The sequence below is a fragment of the Strix aluco genome, chromosome 9, assembly GCF_031877795.1.
Source record: "Strix aluco isolate bStrAlu1 chromosome 9, bStrAlu1.hap1, whole genome shotgun sequence".
In the NCBI taxonomy this organism is placed as follows: Eukaryota; Metazoa; Chordata; class Aves; order Strigiformes; family Strigidae; genus Strix; species Strix aluco.
In genome coordinates, this window is record NC_133939.1 from 7,499,742 (window position 1) to 7,519,053 (window position 19,312).

Genomic DNA, 19,312 nt, shown 5'->3' on the forward strand with positions numbered 1-19,312 from the left:
CAACTCTGTTTGGATCATGCTTCAGTGTCATTATGCAACCAATAAATATTTATGTTAACACTTAGCACAGTCTATAAGGACATTAATTTTCTATTTATTTGAAGAGCCCACATTATCTAGGAAGGCTCTTCCCGTATTTCTGTGATCTAGATTTCATTGCAGATATTATTCACTCTGAATTTAAGTCTTTTATCTGCACACCAAGTGTTAAATTATATTGGGTTACTGTCTGTATCATTCTATTTTTACTCTAGGTCTTCACAGATTAAGATTCAAATCCTTTGAATGTAGTAGGATTTTGACAGTAATTTAAGCAGCGCAAGTCTTAGCTCTGTCCACCTAATTGTGACATTATGAATTTCTAAGCTCTGTATGTGTGTATAGAAACTGTATTTACCTGCTGTGTGAATCCTGTCACCGGATCCTTGACAGCCATCCTCATCATCACAATCCCCACTTGACTCCATCTCTTCACTTCTTCCACCCCCACTGCCAGCATCTCGGGAAGCCCATCTTTCCAGTTTTAATTTTGCCTTCTCAGCATCCAGCTAAAATAGAAGAAGCGAAAAATCAACAATGGTCAGAATATTTTCACCTCTGGTGACCAAGCTGGGTTTATAAAGCAACAAGAATTTTCTCATTCACTTTCAAGAACTGCTCCTCAGGCTTTTTCTGGCAGTGACATCCAAGTATTTTGGAATAACAGACTAAACCATCAAATTTTCTCTACCACAGATGACCAGGGACACTCATAATCAAACTTTCAATTAAAAACATCACATCTACCAATATCATCACAGGGATCTCTGGTCCTGCAGTTCTTCCTGTCGCAAACCACAGTTTGGAGATCACTGGTTAACGATGGTACAATCTGCCAGATGTCTGAGTACTTATTTTGGGTTATTTACAGTTGAAGACCACAATATATTTGACAACTTCTGAAGAGCTGAGGGTATTTACTACTCTTCATTATGGGCTTGGCCCCTAGATATGATTTTTAAGATGGTGTCATTTAAGATTCCTGTACCAACTGCAAGTTGTTCATTAAATTTCACTTGAAATGTATTTCTTGGACTGAGTATAGAATAAGAAAGCCTCTTCCAAAATAAATCTAAATGTGTCATACTAGGTCATACTTGCTATAACAACATATTTACTCCCCAAACGCGTCTTTTTGACCTTTAGATAACTCTTTCTGCTTCTGTCACCATGAGCAGTTGCCTAGTATTAATGTTGTGGGAATAAATGATTTTTCAGTTCACTGGTAGTTAAAAAAAAAATTAAAAATACCATTTAACTTTCAGTGAATCTAAACCCAGCCTATCCAGGGAACAACAAGAGCAGCACTATCTGGGAAGAAAGTAACTGGCTTAAACTAATACATTCTGTTATAAGGCATTCATCAAGGAAGGATGATTGAGGAGAAACTTCAACCTGTCCCCCACACCTAAGAGGAGCACCTCTCCTTCTGGAGCTGTGCCATTTTTGCACAACATTTCAGAACCAAGGTGCTCCACATTCCTCAGTGGCCACGTTCCTCAACAGCTTGTACTTGTTGTTGCTAGTGAAAAGGATGCTTCAGGGTATCAGAGAAGGTGGGACAGCTTCTGGAAAGAAAAGCCCAAACAGCTCAGCTTCCCTTACAGTCCAGTGACAGGGAAATACCCTGACTCAGAGTGGATTTTTTTCATGACCTGGCTAAGTTGCCCTGGTTACTATCAAGTTTCCATTCCCCGATACCTATCACCCCCATTTTGTGAGTGACTACCAATTTCTTTTCTGAATCTTGTTGGAAAATTACATTGGGAGTGTTGTTCTTGTTTTTAAGCAATTGAAAGAGACATTCTAGTATTTCTGATCACTTCCTTCATGCAGCTGAAACTCAACCTACAATGCGTGTGAACACTGTTTTGAAAGGAAGCAACTTGTTTGTCTCCTTTTCAAGAGTTATGAAAACCTTGTTCATGTTAGCTCTCCTTGTATGGTATGACGAGGTACAATTAAGACCTGTTATTCTAGTTATGTGGAAATATTTTAATGAAATGGAAAGACTTGGTAATGCTTCTCAAAGTCGGTCAGATTCTGGATCTATCCAATACTCTTCATCACAAGTATCTTCCCCCCAGAGTATTGCAGATCCATTTCAGGCTTTGTGATCTGCTTTATCCCAGAGGACTGTGATTATTCTTGGTACTGAGCAAAATGTATTTTGAAATGTAGCTACTTTGAAGATTCAAAGACATTTCACACTAAAAAGGAGGTGGGCTGGGAGCTGGGGGAGGAACTGGAGCACAGGGCTAATACAACTGTATTAACTGGGTTGAAAGGATGATGACGGATGCAGCAATTTCTCTGTAGTGGGAAGCTTTGTGTGATAGTCTCCTTCTTCAGATACTGTGAGCTGCCATCCTCCACTCTGGGGCTGACAAATGCTTGGATCAGTGCAGCAGAGATCCTGTTCTACGGAACAACAGATGCCAACTTCTATACGGTAGAACTAAGGAAATTTTTCACCCTTTCACTGAAAAGATCTGTTTGCTCATTCTGAAGACACAAATAACTTCACACTGCAGTGGGAAGATCAGTAAGTGGGAGGAGAGGGTATGGACTCTAGTGGGGAAGCGCATTAAACACTCTCTAATTGTTACTGCATGACTGTTTTTTATAAACAAGTTGCTTAATGTTGAGCCGCATTATTCACAGGCATAAAGGCTGATGGCATGGCAATACAAACCAACATTTTTTTAAACAATTGGAAAAATTTGCCTATGAGGGAGAAAGATAACTCAGTTCTTTCACAGATTTATTGTGTCCTGACCATATTAGAGAAGACTCATTCATTCTTAGTTATAATCCTTCAGAATGAAAAGAAATGGCTAAGTGGTGAACAGAATGGACACAAAATTTAATGAAGGCTTTTAATGATTGTTTGCCAGTTAAAGTGGAAATGTTTGCTGTCTGTTAAGGTACTCATTCTTTTCAAAAATTTGACTTCATTCAGTGTCCATGGCTCAATCCTGACCTTTGCTCAAAGCAAGGAAATACTTGAACCAAATGTGCACCACCTTCTTGGACAAAGACCAAGAAACAAGCTCAGCTTTTCAGCATGATGCACTGCAGCATTTTACAGACTTCTGGGTTCTTAGTGCCTTCACTACAAAAAGTGATTAGCTGTAGCTCAGATCAGCATCTCCTGCCCATATTAATGAAAGCATACCCAGCTCTTTCTTGGCTGGCCAGTAGAGAGGGACATCGAATTACACAGAACTCCTATATACAAGTTCAACATTACCACTTAAAGTAAACTCAGGTGCAACTACCAACCATTTTCACCTTGTATACTCTTTCCCAACCTCTTCCAATGGCTTTTCCATCTGTGGCTACCATTTGTCTAGAATGATGGACCAGAGCCCAACTTTGTGCAGAAATAATGGTTTATTTATAAATAAACCCATTCCAGGAGATGAAATAGTGTAGTTGCTTTAGTGAGGAGCTCCACCCACACTGTGCAGCCCTGTTGAGAAGGCAATGCCATCATTGCAGTGACTTGTGATCTAGCACCCTTCTCTTTTCCAAATTTTGAAGGAACACTTGTCCTTTGGCTACCACCACATGACTTTAGTGAGATCACTGATTTAGCGCGACAGCAAAGCATATGCCAGCATTTCTCTATCTCTTTTTTTCATAGAGTCATAGAAACCTTTCTCAAAGGTCTGAGACTGCACTGAAATAGCACAGACTACATCAGGGTGGACTAGGATAGTGGAGCTTCAGAAGAAGGTCATAATGAAAGACATTAATCTTCACTTTTTATTAAGCTCTGCTAGGTCCAGAAGATGGGTGTGGACAGGGAATGCCTGTAATGCTTTGTGGCTAGGGGACTGAGAGGTCTCCAACAGAGGAGCTGGAGGTCATATGAAGGTTCAAGGCATCTTCAGAGACAGCCATGATCTGTTAAAAAGCCTGAACAATTCTCCTAGCTGCTGCCATCAATCACTAAAACTTTCTGCTTCTCCACAGATGGCTGTAGAGAGAATCACAGTCCCCTGCCCATATTTAACACTGGAGATCAGAGATTGGAGTCAGTCATGGCATTTCAATTATCACTTAAAACCCACTTGTAACCAAGCCTTATTTTGCTGACTTATACTCTGCCTGCTGATGCATAATGCCATTGGCCATCTCTGGCAACTCTGCACAATAGTTCCAGCCTGGGAGCACCGTGTCTTGATGCTGAGAATTGATGCTTTGGTTAAACAATTGCAATGGACTTCAGGCTGGGCACCAGTGCTTTTACCTTCACAAAGCAGAAAATATCTGCTGCTTAAGATTCCAGAAGATATTGGAATCTTAACACCTTAAAAATTAAGTCTTCAAGTTTTTGCTACATCTGAAAGACAATGTTTTTGTTTTTTTTTTTTTCCACTCATGAAAAAGTTATATGACTAGATCAATAAGATTTGTGCAACCCAACTCTAAACCAACTCAAATCAGGAATTTTTCTAACTGCAATAGGCTTTGGATCAGGTTCACAAACCTCTAAAGGGTTTTTGATAAACTATACAGTCTTTCTGTGGGAAAGCTTTAGTATCTGTATCTGATTCAGCTGAAAGGAAAAAATCACACATTAGTATTCAGCTCTGAGTCAGATACAGATGACTATCTGCATGCATCTTACTTATTCCAGCAAAGGTGCCAACCTTAAGTGACATTAAAAAAAAAAGTTTTGCTGACGTATGGTTTTATGGAGAAGAAAGAAGTCATATGAGAATGGTTGCTGTCTTTCTCCCCTATTAATACTTGATGATGTAGCATATGCATTCCCAGTCACATAAAAGAGTCCTTCGGACTTCAGAGGCTTCAAAGAGTATGTGACACACAACTCCTGAGCTTTCTATGATGAGTCTAACCCTAAACCTCACTCTGACCAGAGGTGTGTTAGCATATAAATTTATTCTCATGATTTTTCATGAAGGCATGTTCCAGTTGAATACTTCCACACATTAATTAAATAATAGCTGTTTAACTCTGTGAAAACTACTCAATAAAAGTATCAATTTCAATCTGTTTCGTTGATTAGTCTATTTTCTGAGGGGTCATATATGCATGTATATCTGAGGGGACAACTCCAAGCTGTAGGATAATAAACTAATTTCATCAGAAAATAGGTTTTAAAATTACATTTTGCACCACAGTTTCAGAATTTTCAGGTCAGTGAACACAACAATGAAAATCTAAGGGAATACACTTTTTGAGTAAAGCCACTTAAAAGTTGTGTGCTTGGAACATTCAGAGACAAATCCCATATAACAATTGTTTCCCGAGGGATTTGTTAATTAGTTTTCTATATGACAGATTTCAGTGTGAATGCTTTCCCTCTCTGAATAGACAGCTTTGAGGTGAAATCTGACTTCTGTCCACTCGTCATATGAGCACACATATCACTTGCTGGTGTTTTCACAGTGATCAAAAAATGGCTGATTATATACTGCATTTAGAAATTGTAAACTAAGCATGATCTTTTCTCAAGGTACTTACAACTAGTTGCCTTTTTAAAAGTGCTTTAGTGACATAAATATGATTTGCAGAGACAAAGCATTTTGCCAGCTTAGGCACAAATAATGTACAAAGCCTAATCTTGAAAAGTCATAAATGACTCAATCCTTCCATTTATTTTTCTCAAAAATAAAAATAAAAAATCCTTTCTAAACCATTATTAGGTCAGAAATGACTACAACTGAAAAAGACAATGCGTCTTTGTTTTTAGCCTATTATATACATTTTTTGTTAGGGACTGACATATCGCTTTAGGCATAAAGCTGCATTTTACTGGTGCCTTGTGACTGAGCAGATGTTCTGTCATTTCACAAAACAATAGCAACATAACAAATTTTAGACGTAACTGCCATATATATGCTTATTCCAAGTGGGTCCTCTCCTTTGAGATAACATTTATGTTTAATTTTCCTCCACATATGCTCTTAGCTTCTTTTTAAAAGCATTTGGCAGTTGCTTTTGCTTCTTTTCACATTTTTCTAGCATTCATATATTACAACAAAAATAAGCAAAATGAACTTATTTGTCTTCAATTTTGTCAGACATTTTCTTAGGTCTGTTCTTCCTTTGTCTCTATTTCATAGAAATCCAAAAAGGCCCGATGCATGATCCCCTTCTAATTTCTTCAGAAAGTAGTACAACTCAAGGAGGTAGTATCATTCAACTCTTAAATCCTTTTTTTAGCTAAAGAAAACAGACATCTAACCTTCTGCAGCAACTGACACCCTCAGAAGGTTTCCTTCTGCTGTATTTATTCAGATCCTCACAATAACCTTTGCATAACACATCTTGCTTTACAAGTCACCTGTACAATATTAGAATAATTCAGCTGAACAGCTATACATAATTTATGCAACATGGTTAAGGACTGACAATAGTTTTAGAATTTTATTCACGTCTCTCCTGACTAGACCTTTTCCAACTAGGGAATTGGACCAATACTGGTAGATTGCTTTGTTTGATGTTTTTCTCCATAGCCGAAGCACCTCGCATTTACTTACACTGATATTTGCATTTCTTGTCTATGCCAATGGTCCTGGTATATATATATATACACACACATAAACTGAAGGGGGAAGGCTCTCTTCAAGCACATGGAAACATGCAGATCACAAGTCTTGGACTATGTGTGCCCACAAAGTGGGGACTGACCTTTCCTCCTCTGCCCCAGTGTATCTCCACTCAAGCTGTACACAACATTTTGGCAGTTCTTTTTCCATTTTTGATAATTCCTTTTCTTCTGAGTTTCTTTTGGTTTATTCTACCATCAAGTTTCTCAGGTTGTCTGGAAGCACTTGCATACCTGAAATGGCCCATGCCTAGAATAGCCATGCCAGCTCTGTAACTATGCACGCACCTCTCCTTCTATATTTGTGACATTGCAGCTCCCCATGTATCATGAGGTTATCTTGAAATGATGATGCAGAACATCAACTTGAACAATAAGTGCAATTCTGAGGACTTTAACTCTCACCCAAATGTTGAAGCAGCTGCCAGCCCCTGTCCCAGTCTCACTGCTCCCAGTTCTACAAGCTCGGAGGCAAAAGCGCTCAACTAGGAGGGCAGTCCCCTCCACCCTGGGGCTGTTCCGCACCTCTCTAGGAGCAAGGATGGGGGCCCAGCAGAACAGGCTCACAAGATCCAGCAGCAGGAGGAACACAGCGACATAAAGTTTCCTTAGAATCACTATATGTTGCAGGGAAAATGATATACCTGCTCCTAATGGGTTTTACATGTTGTTTTTCATCTTCTGCTTCATTCTAGAATTCTTTTGTTCAAAGTATTTTAATTATTTGACCAACTGTCTTACTGTGTTTCTGAGCATTTTCAGTGTGAGCTGTATGTCTTTTGGGAAGGTTAGGACTTGCTTTCTGACTTTATCCATCTTTTTCAAGCCAAATAGCTGATGGAATTGGTGTTTTTATTTGGTTTGGTTTGCTTTTTTCCCATTACATTACTAAACTACTCCTTTCTGAAACAGCATCTGTATTCCTACAATGGATTTAGATTCTTATGGTTTCTGTGGAAGTTTCTTGCAACCATTCATTTATTTCCTACATATAACTTCTCCTCCTAATTTTATAGTCCTAACTTCTCCACATACACTTTCCAATCCTCTGTCCTTGAGGCTTTGTATTTGCATAAGTCTGTCTTTACCTGTGATTACCTTTCGTTCTCCTGGTTTATGCAGATTGACTCATTACCCTCTTCCTCATATTTTGATTGCCAGATGACACAGGAGATACTTAAGGATCCACACTTTCATTTATCTTTCAATACTTTTCAGTTCCCCTCTGTGTCCTTCCTCTAATCTGGCAGTTGCTCTCTGATTTCCCGGATAGTCCACTGCAGATCCATACTTCACAGCAGAGAAGCTAAAAGCAATTACTCCTCTCTCAGTTGATCGCAAATGCAACAGAATTATTTCATCAGGAATCTAAGATGATTTTTTAGAGATTCACCTTGTTATACCGCAGGATTAATGCTTCTACTTTTGATGTTTATGGTTTCTGTTTTTCAACTGCTTATTAAAGGTGAGTATATTTCTAGAAGAGTGCTAGCAGCATGATCAGATTAATATTCATTGAATTAAATTACACATGCTACATATGTTCTCATATTTACTGATTACACTGTGAAGAAGCAACAAGAATGTGCACACACAGAATATTATCACTATTAGCAAAAGCTTCATAGTAACGGTTTGGGTAAACTGTCACCCAAAAAGCATTAATTGTGAATGATATAAAGTGACCACAAATAAAAAAAGACTTTTTCTAGTTAACAATCTGTTTTAACCAAGTACAACAGCTGTTTAAAGAGAATTAATAAAATTTTATTTGAATTCAGTGAGTCATTTGGGTCAAGGAAGCAAGCAGACACCTCCCCTTGATGTCTTATCTTTGTGTGGGCTGTAACTTTTTGGTATTATGTGATGCACCAAAGATCTTTCTGATCTGATATCTAGCATGCCTTAGACATATACCTTGGGCTAGTCCCTGCCACAGGCACGAATTTCACCTTTAGACAGTTAGCTTAGTGTAGTCTTTTCCAAAAATAAAATCTGCTTTTTAAATTGCAGTACATGTAGTCTGAAAATAGAGCATATGGCTGAAAAACCTGTCAAGTTATATTAAGACTTTCTACACTTGTTAAAGTGGGGGGGGGGGGGGGGGGGGGAAGGTAAACAATTGTAATAAAAACATAAAGTAAACATTGTAATTATTGGTGAAGAGTATGCAGGAGTTGCTTACAAAAGATCTTTGACCCATCAAAATAGTTCATTTTTAGGACAGCAGCTGTTTGATACAACAGCTTCAGAGGCAGAGGGTTGTTGAGAGTGACAACAAGGTACACAGAATGACACTGTCACCAGTTCTTGTGATGTGGCCCCTTGCAAGAAAAATATGGGCTGCAACACTGCATGAATGCACATATTAGATGGATGATGGATTGCCAGTGGGAGCTGCACTTAATTTTTGTAATAATCACAGTAATACGCTAGACCAGAAGGCATGATTCTCTGCAAGCTTAAGTGACTGGAAGCTGAACACACCGTGTCTCTGCCACACTGAGATACAAAGGCACGATGCCAGACCTGGCAAGCATTGCCTCCTGTGCTCTCACAAATGAGTCTGTTCTACATTGCTTACAACACTATTTCTCCATACTTGGAAAGGAGGAGCTTTAAGTGGGGTAACTTTTGCAGGGGGTTAATAAAATGTCCAGAAAAAAATAGAAAGTCCTTTCTGAAAGTCCATGGCTTGCTTTTTGTAGCACAAAGAAGACTGGGAGAATATGATTATTGTCTATAAATGTATTTAGCCTTCTCCTTAAATGTGAGGAGGTCTCCAAGAATAAAACTAGCACAGAAATAAAAAGGAGGAAAACCAGCTTTTTAACTATCAGAGTCATGAGTTTTGGAAGCAGCCTCGCAAGAGGAAGATGGGGACAAAAAGTCTCAAGCATTTGCAAGACCTGGCTGAATAAATTTGTGAGTAAAGTTGCCTGTGATGTCAATGAGACATATATGTGATATTTCAGGAGGCCTCTTCCAGACTTCCATCCTGTGTCTCTACACTCTGCTGGTTTCTAATATTAGAAAATTGATTTGTAAAATCAAAATCACAAACCAGAACCACTCCCATTAGCCATTAGGAGTGTTATTTCCTTGCTTGTCTGATTTCTATATGGGAAAATCGTGTCCACAGACCAAATTATGTTCATTCTTTCTTCTAGGCTAAGAATGAAGCCTCTTAGTTGTGCCTGAAGTCAAAATGTGGCTCCAAAAAATGTATTCATTATTGCTGGGGCTTAATGTGGTTTACAAATGTCTTTTTTAACTAGAAGCTCTGACTCATCAGGTTTTAGACTTCTAATAATAGCCAAGAACCTTCTGTCTGATCAGACTTGAGAAGTGTGAAATGAGAAGTACCTGCAATCAGGAGGCTGGTCGCACTCCATCAGCCCCTGAATGGCACCCTTCTGATAAGCTGGATGCTTTTATGGGTTAAGTGAGTAAACACTGGTCAATCTAAATTGTCTAAGGAAAAGAGCCAACCTTTCTCCTTGCTTTGTACTCAGACAGCAATTACCTTTTTTATTTGCTGAAGGAAATGTTCATGACATGCTCCAGTGCATGTTAATTCTGTTTCATGTTCTTGGATAATTATCTGTTTTCAGGCTCTGTGTTGGTGAAGATAATTTTCATAGTATGAAAAGTTTGACATTTCATTGGAAAGACTTGTGAACAATCAAAGCCTCTCATTATTTGGTAGTGTTCAATGGACCCAGGCTTTGGATTTGATGTTTCATGTTAAAACATGACAGAAACAGTTGTCTGTTTAGTCTCCTCCACACTAAATCCCAGCAACTGAGCACTAAAATACAATATGGAATAAAGTATGGAAAATATGGTAAGAAGATGGATACCAATGTTTGTCATCTGTTTAACATGTACTGATGTTGGGAGCTAAATCACTAATTATTAACTAGCTTTAATAACACTGCAGTGCAAACCCACATCACACTGTCTCAGTGCCACCAGACTTCGCTGAAATCTTGAATATCACATTTCTAAATATGCTGTATTATTTAGAAGGTGCCACATATGTACAGAAAAAGAAAGGATCCGAGCCTATGCTGCTATGAATCAGCAAACTGAATTCTGTGGAGCTGCTCCAATTTATTCCACATGAAGGGCCAGCCCAGATTTTTTCATTTGGGAAAGCATGGTGTTGTAACGAAACAGACAAATGCATTTCATGTTGTGTAGAATCTGACAGAAGAAAAGACTCTCTCTTTCCAGATGTTGTACTCCCATGGTTTCATGGTAACATTTGAGGACATATGATTGAATGTTTTTGCTAAGTCATTTTTATTTAAAAAAGGAAAGAAGAAAGAAGAACAAATACTTCTGCAAGCAGCAGCTGCCACTGAAGCTTTTTTCCTATGGCTTTCCTTTTCAGTGGTGGCTTCCCATGGAGGTTCTCTGATGCCACAAGATTGAGTTCACAATACAATGTTTTTACCTACTCACAGAACTCAGGATCTGTTAAATTTGGTTAAAACTGGCTAAAGGGTTAAAAAGATATGGAGGGAGTGGCAAGGCTGACAGAGCCTTTCCCATGTTGTTGCAAGGCAACACAGTAGAGCACATTATATAAGATGTGGCTGTTTACAAAACCAGGTTAAAATGCAATGTAAGGGCAAACAAATGGCCTTGGCAGATCACTCGTAAAATTTCTGAAGAGCAGGGAGAGTCACTTTGCCTGACAGCAGCTTTGCCTTTCCCCTCGCGGGTTTAAATTCTGTTCAGGCTTGGAACAGGCACAGTAAGTGCAAAAAGGTCAATGCATCGGTCTTCAGGGACTATCATCTGCTCCTATTGCCTTCTCAAAAGCCACTAACAAGATAATCTGATCACAAAGATCAAAAGCTCTCTCGTGGTGCACTAGGGAAATTGATAACCACATTCTCCTGTACTGTATACACCTATAATTCAGGGTTGGGAACTGGCCCACATTTACCAGAGATGTAAAGTGGCTTTGAAAGTCTTTCTTTATATCTCATTCCCACTATATAAAGGAAATTCTATTTCCAGGGAGAGGACTGAAATGTTCAGAACAGGGCTCTAGACTTGTGCTACCAGCACTTTACTGCAGAATCCATTTAAACAGCTTCAGCACATGCATGCAACACTCATTTGTCCTGTTGTTTTACACTTAAATTTTATTTCAGAATTTATTATTTCAGCATGTTTTCTCTACAGGTGACAAAGTTCCAATTTAAACAAATAGAATAATTTTCACTGAAGTCTGAGATTTCTGAAGTTTCTCCGTTCCATTTTTCATGTCACCAAAAATTTAGTTTTTTATTTAACTAACATTAAAGCAATCATTCTCTTTTCTCCAATGATGAGCCTAAATTAGATTCTACTCTTGTACTGCTCTGTAGATCTTACCTAAATTTCAAGCAGTGTTCAAGAGGAGAAAAGAAAAGAGGTCAGCTCTACTAAAGACAAGAGAAAAATCCAGACTGGAGCTGGTTTCTGTTATCGTAAGGAGACCTAGTTTGGAATAGGTGAAAACCCAGCAAAATGACCCACGAACTACCACTGGAAGACAGTCAATGTCAAACAAAACATTCTGCTGATTATCTCAGCAAGATGCTTTTGCTCCCCATTTCATTTGTATTTAATCCTTCTTGCCAGCTCCTCTTCACTGCTTACTTGTGACCCACCCATCTCTTTTTTTGCCTCTCGTGGAACAGCATCCTCTTTCCTGCCTAAATATGGTCATCAATTCAGCTGGGCATGATTCTTGGCCACTTCTGCTTGAATGTATTATTAGATTTTACATGTGAAAGCTCTTCTTCCATTGGAGGCTGGTCCCTCCTGGACCTCTAGCAGCTCTACCCAACGGATGGTTTTCTGCTCCTTTTGTTAATTTACACTGAAGGCCTGCAAGGACCATTCAATCATCTCACCTGTTTCTCTTCCCCACCTTAGACCTCTGAAGAAACAACCTTGCCTACTTTTTCATTTTGCTCTCCCGCAGCTTTTGCACAACTCTGAATCTCTCATTATGCAGAGGATTCTCAGTGGAAACAAGGAGGAACCAACCCCAGTGACCTCACCACTGACCATCAGCAAGTTTCCCCACAGTCTGGGAACTCCCAGATGAGCTAGTCAGCAATACATCACTCTAGATGAGAAATGTGGATTGGAAAAGCTCTGACATTTTCATGGGCAGGTATGTTATTCAGGGACCATTAAGATGGCTCCAGGAAAGCTCATATTCTGCTTGTAAAGCAGCCCATGTGGGCTGCCTGCCCTTCCAGACCTGGCACACTGCTGACTCTGACCTCCTCCAAGTGAGAAAAAGAGATATGATCAGTACCAAGTGCTGGCATTTTGTACAAATGTCCTGCTTTTCTCCCATTGTGGCCAGTCGTGGCCTGAAACTGCAGCAAGTACCAGTAAACACACACATGGATAAGCTGTTGCTTTAAAACAAAAAGCTACAAGCGAGAGATACAGGATTTTAGAATTGACAGCAAACACTGCACCCAGATCAGCACTCTTTCCTGAGAAGGAGCTACCAGTGAAATGAAGAACAAGTTGTGGCGTGTCTCATTTATGTACCAACTCAGGAACAGCCTTGCTTATGTACATTCAATCCCACAAGGGTTCATGTATTCACATGCAGCTCTGGAAGGTACAATTATTTGTGATGACAAAGGATGATCTAAGCAACCAAAGGCAGACTCCCATGCACTTGTCTTCTCATCCTATGCGTGAGCAATCACATTACATAGCCTTGATTCTGCCTTGGGCATTTTCCTAACCATGAATCATGAAGTACAAGGCAGAGATGGCATAAAGAGACTATGAAGAATTTACACTTCCAGCGTACCTCAGCCGCATCACGGCTTCCTCTCCTTCCCAAGAGCTCAGGCATTTCTGTGCTGAGTCCTGAGAGCTGGCTGCTCGGGCAGCAGCCACACACACTATGCTGACTGTAACCGAACTGGAAAGTAACAGAGGAGTCCCTAAAGAACCACTGGCATGTCTGTTATATCTGGGGGAGTTGTCTGGTTCAGGTCTTTTAAGTATTCCTGAGGTAATACAGCTATATTTAGCTGCTGAAATGTAACATAAAGTATAGCAAGAACCCCCGCTGTGTATTCGGTCATCTGATACTAATTACGCATGAAAAAGAAGGAATCTATCTTTACTCTAACTTCAAAGACAAGGCCATGCTTCTTACTGTCATGTAGGTAGGACGCACAGTGATACTCTGTGATTACAACTGCAGGGGCACAAACCCAGGGGGAAATATAAGGCAGCTGGAAAGGCTCAATAACACTAAAGTTTCCTCTCTCTTTTCTCTTGCTAGTGTGTAGGTTATGGGGCAGAGTACTGACATTTATTCAGATTACTCTGATGTCGTGAATGACTGACTACCAATTCAAAGTCTGCTCACCGATTTCAGTGAAGGTCATCTCTCAAAAAATTTTCCCCCATCAGTCCCAAGCTCATGTTGTTACAGGGGTAAACACAGAGACACGGTCACCAACACACAGGCAGGTACACAACCAGAACGATCCTACAAGCCTATTTATTTAGGAAAGTAGGCAAAAAGCCATTGTGGAAATCATGTTAAGATCTACCTCCACCATAAAGCTCTCTGTTGTGCTTTATGTCACCTTCCCAAGAGCTTTACCTGGGCTTGTGTATGACTGTAAGCTCTGCAGGGACTGCCTACTCTTCTGGATTTACTACCATGACACAGGGCTGTTCTTAGCTGGTCCCTTATTCCTTCTGTAATAAAGATGATTAATCATAATAATTAAAAGGATGTCCCCCTCCTTTTTGTTCTTTCATTACTGTACAGATGGTGGGTGTGTGGTGGGGTTTTTTTTTCCTATGCTGGGTTTTTTAAGTTTGATCTCACCACCTCTCCACTTCAGTGTGTGTATACATCAGAGAAGTAAGTGCAATTTTAATAAGGGGAATGGTGCTTAATTGTGTCCATGTTATAAATAGTATTTCCTCTTACCCCCTTTCATTTGACGTGTTTTAATCCTGTTAAGTTATATCATAACTACACATATGGCAAATCCTATTGTGAGTATTTAGATAGATGGTATCCTAATTCTCATTCACTTCAGATGTTTTTTTGTTAAAAGAGATGGCAACATGGAACCATAATGAAGGACCTTCTTGTCAAATTTTATCTTTAAGGAGGCTTGGATTAATATGAAGCACACAGCTGAGGTATCTGTGTTTTGAAGTGCTTGAGAGACTCTTTTTAATTGCTGCAATCTGTTGTGCCTCTCAGATCTATTTGTGAAGGTGTTCAGCATGGTGTGTGTTTTGCTGATGAGCTATTCTTTGTCTTGTAATGAAGAAATGTTTTGTGTTTTGACAGATATTAGAGCCACTGATATTTAAATGTTTAAGAATGGGGAATGAAAGACTGAATACTAACAAAAGAATGAAAGCAGTTATGACAACAGTTGTTAAACACTGTAAGGTGGTGTATTTTATTATTATGTTTTGTTTATCTCTCTTCTGTTCATTAGCCAGGAGCCCTGGAGTTTTCTTTCAACAGATCCTCTAGTCAATACTTTCTAGATAAAGGCAGTTTATTACCACTAAATAAACTGTGTTCCTATGGTGTATGTCCATATGTTTTATATATTCTGTCTTCGAATCTGTTGTACATTAGTGGCCTCTTTCAAAAGTTCCCACCTTTAAGATTTCTCTAAATGGTCTTGATACAGTGGAATATGCAGCAATAATTGATTATTCACTCTGATTCTTCTTAGTATTATGTCAAAAAATGGGAATTTATCTCACAACATGGGTGGAACTACCTTTGGAGCAGAAAAGTTTCATAAATGTGACATTTTGTATTAATACAAATCATACATGTGTTATTTGCACAGCAAACTAACCCTTAAACCTTAAAATAAATGCCCAGTGCAGAGCAGACCAAGTTACTGTTTACTTGCCTTACTGTTTGTAAGGAAGGGGTAACTGACTGAAGCAATCATAATTTGCTATAATTTTTGTGAAATCTCCCTCCTCCCTGTTATACTTCTCCCACGCCTGTCTGATTAGTTATTACATATCCTAGATATACACACTAGGGCTTCTCCTCAGACATTCATCCCATCCCTTTATTCCACCTCTGCCATGCTCCCCCAGGCTCATGTCTCCATTCCCCTCTCTCGTACCACCCTGGGGTTATTTCTTCCCCCTTTACCTGATCTCACACAGAGACTTCATTCTGCCCACTCCCCCTGTGTGGAAAGCCTCCATCACTGCAGTCTGCCTGTCATATCTACCATAAGTCCCTTTAGTCAGCTATGAAAGAATGGAAGTACTTGGGGAGTTGATCTCAAGTTGCTGCCTTCATTAACTTTTCTGTACTACAACTCCTTTTCTAAATTGAAGTGTACCTGATATTTGGAGCATGATTTAATCTCACTTAACTCTTTGGAAGTTAGTGCAGCTTTCAAGATCAGAACCAAAGCCTCATATTAGTCCAGAGTTTTTTTTCATATCTCATCTAAGTGCCAGAACAACCAATGTAAGGTGAGGGATAATGATCTACCTCCAGAACTGTGTTTAATATTTAATAGTCCATGATCACTATTTAATTTGGACCGATCCCATACTGTATGCTGTAGAGGTCTCTCTCTACTGTTCCACATCTGTTAAATATTTTAGATATTTTAGCTTTATATTTATGTAGTTGAGATGGAGTATAATAAAGCCTGTTAAAATCAAGAGTGTATGAGGTTATATTGGGTATTCTGAGAAAGACAGATTTAGCAAGCTTAATGGAAACCATTCACTCCTCTATTGAGATGTCAGATTTGTTTCTCACAGTTTTGCACATTATGTTTAACTCAGTTCTTTCCATCAAAGGCAACTGATGTCTTCTAGCAACACATTCAGACATGGTTTCCTTCTTAGTTCCAACTTCTCCAGAATAAATTAATACCACAGACAGTGGCACACACGTGAAAAAGATCATTCCATATGCAAAATGACGTATCTATAAAAACATAAAGGAACACAACTTACTGTCTACATATACCGAAATTCTCTGAACTTCCTTCTGGGGATCTTGTTAATATTTGACATTTGGGCAACATATTTCCATTATGGCTCAAAACTCTCTATATGATTTTTCTAAACCTTTAATCAGTCAGGAATGTCAGGCTGGTTAACACCATAGTAATATGTCATTTAATGCTCCACCTCATTTTCATCAAACTGTTCCACAAAGCTTGAATATCATTAGGTGGACAGAGCATTACAGATATGTGTCTGCAATTGGGCTTCTGTCCGCAGTTTTCTGCTGTCAGTATTTTCTCTAAAATTGAAGCTTTCATTCTCAAGACTCCTACCCCCAAGCAGGACACCTATCTTTACCAAAGACTGACCTCCCTAATGATATGACAGGCAGGTTTAGATGAATGAAGACAGAAGTATCCTTAGATGATGTTCTCGTGGTTACAACCGTGGGCATTATATTCTCAGAAAGCAACTGAGAAATGCACCCCCAACCAATCAAATTTGGTGACCAATCCCACTGTCATTCCTCACTAATGTACTGTAAAGCAATCTCGCTAGGCAGCGATACTACTGCACTCTACGCAAGTCCCAATGATTAAACTGGATTACATAAACTTGGAAACTGAGCAATGCTGCAGCAAATATCGTGCCTAGATGGCTAGGGGGGTAAGCAAGAACCCATTAAAAAGAAAGAGACAGACTATGTACTACTTCCTATCGTTTACATTCTTAATCTTTAAACCAAACTTCTATTTATTTGTGCAATTAAGCTCATTATTTCACTGGCTGTGCACAGCTCTTGGAGGATTTAGTCAAGCTCTTAAGCAATTCTGAAACATACTGTGCATACCTGTCTAAAAATGTGCCCTAGTTGTATAGCATGGACAGGTAAGAGAGTTAATCAGAAAACAAAAAAAGCAAACGTTAAGGAAGAAATGCTCTCAGGGGACAATAACACAAGGCAAAAGATATGTTATTGCTCACTGAATTACCTACACAAGCATTTACTTTCTTATTACAGCATTAATCTTTGCACGTGTGATACAGGAGTCAGTAGCATTAATCCTTTACCTTGTTCTGCAAGAAAGCAGAGTGCTGCACGACACTACTGGCTTCTGCCCCCACCAGCATCTAACAGCAGCAGTATTCCTGGATTTTGTGCAGGTCAAGAGAGTGTCTCTGGCAGAGAGAAGAGGATTCGTTTCCCTCTCTCTTACAAGTACCATGTCAGACAATTCAGAGAAATTCACTGGACCTCTCCCCCATGTCCCAAAATTTCTTCTCCCCTCCTCTTCCTTCCCATAAACCCAGGATCATGCTATGGCCCAGTCCACCTTGATCACTGCAGCCCAGGCCCTTGTATTCTGCTACTTTTCACATCAAGCTTTATAAGGCACACTCCACCCTCTGTGCTACTGCAGGAGGAAGGGCTGGATTAAGGAAACACAGAATTACACAGACACAGTGGCAAAATACCTCCCTGACACAGCCCCCACATTGCCGTCCGGCAGTGGAAAGCCACCTTTGCAAGCCTAGGTTTTCGTCCCAAGTAGACAATAAGAAAAATATTTTGAATTTTGAAGGTGTCAAGCACAAAAGGAGCTAAATAGCATCTGCACCAAACTTTCCAAGCTAGAAGCTTACTGAATGCAAAGCACAGCACCACACAACATGACTTTCCAAAAAAGAATTGTCATCTCTTGATTTATACTTGCAATATCACATCTTTTCTGCATGAATTTCAAAGTGTATGATAATGTACTACAAGAGCTCAGAGCCAGAGTGAACTGATGGATAGCTGGCTCAGGATCAACATGACCAGCATGCCATAAAAATAGCCATACAGCTTGAGACTAGAAGTTCATCTTGCCTAGTATCCTGTACCTGACTGATGTAAACCTGACACTGCTCCTTGGCACTTGCAGGTAAAGCATGGCTCATCGTCCCAATGACAAGAGGCAAAAGATGACATTCAATCCTTGTGGCTAGCAGCTGAAGTTAAATTGTAATGTGGTGGTGAGTGTTGTGGGACAAAAGATTGACTGGGAGGTGTAACAGAGCTTCAGGGGGCTGTGGCTAGGGGCTAGAAACTCAGTGGGGCTCCAGAGGAACAACAGTAGGGCTTCAGGATGCTGTGGCTGGAGGGTCTCTCCCCCTTCATTAGTGTACTGCTCTCCCAGCATTAGGTCTGGCTGAGGGATTCCTTCCCACTGTGAGACTCGGAGACTAGAATGGACTAGACATGCTGGGTAGAGCTGAAGACCATGAGGGAACTGCAGGTTGGAGTCCAACACCTCCAATATGTTTTTTGAATAATGTGGCTCTCAAAAACCTACACATGAATATGTGCACCTGCATCTGTCAAACTATACTGGTGCATCCCTTAGTTTTTGCGTGGCTGCTTTCTGAGAGGGAAGGTTTGGCCCAATGATTGGGAGCTTCCTCTCTTGCAGACACAGCAGTGCAGAGCTCCAGGTGGGCTGATGATGCAGGGCCAGTTGTCTGTACCCACGCTGGGGCTCGCTTGTTGGAGCACAGCCTGCACAGTGCTGCAGCACCCACTGCCACCGCAGTGGAGACACTCAAACACTTGGCTATCGGTGCACCAAACATGCTGGCGGTATGTCCTACATAGTTCTTTACAATCTTTAAGCATCATTG

At 39.9% G+C, this 19,312-nt stretch overlaps 1 protein-coding gene across 3 annotated transcripts in view; it reads right to left on the reverse strand.

Annotated features, from left to right (window-relative positions):
• LOC141927011 (glypican-5-like) overlaps positions 1 to 19,312 on the reverse strand; it is a 396,192-nt gene that overhangs the window by 100,803 nt on the left and 276,077 nt on the right. For all 3 annotated transcript variants that reach the window (XR_012624270.1, XR_012624269.1, XM_074833620.1), the window contains exon 8: positions 398 to 548. Coding sequence is in view for 1 of the 3 variants with exons in the window: in XM_074833620.1 (XP_074689721.1) it covers positions 398 to 548 (151 nt within the window). In the remaining 2 variants the exon portion in view is untranslated. The remainder of the gene's footprint in view (positions 1 to 397; positions 549 to 19,312) is intronic.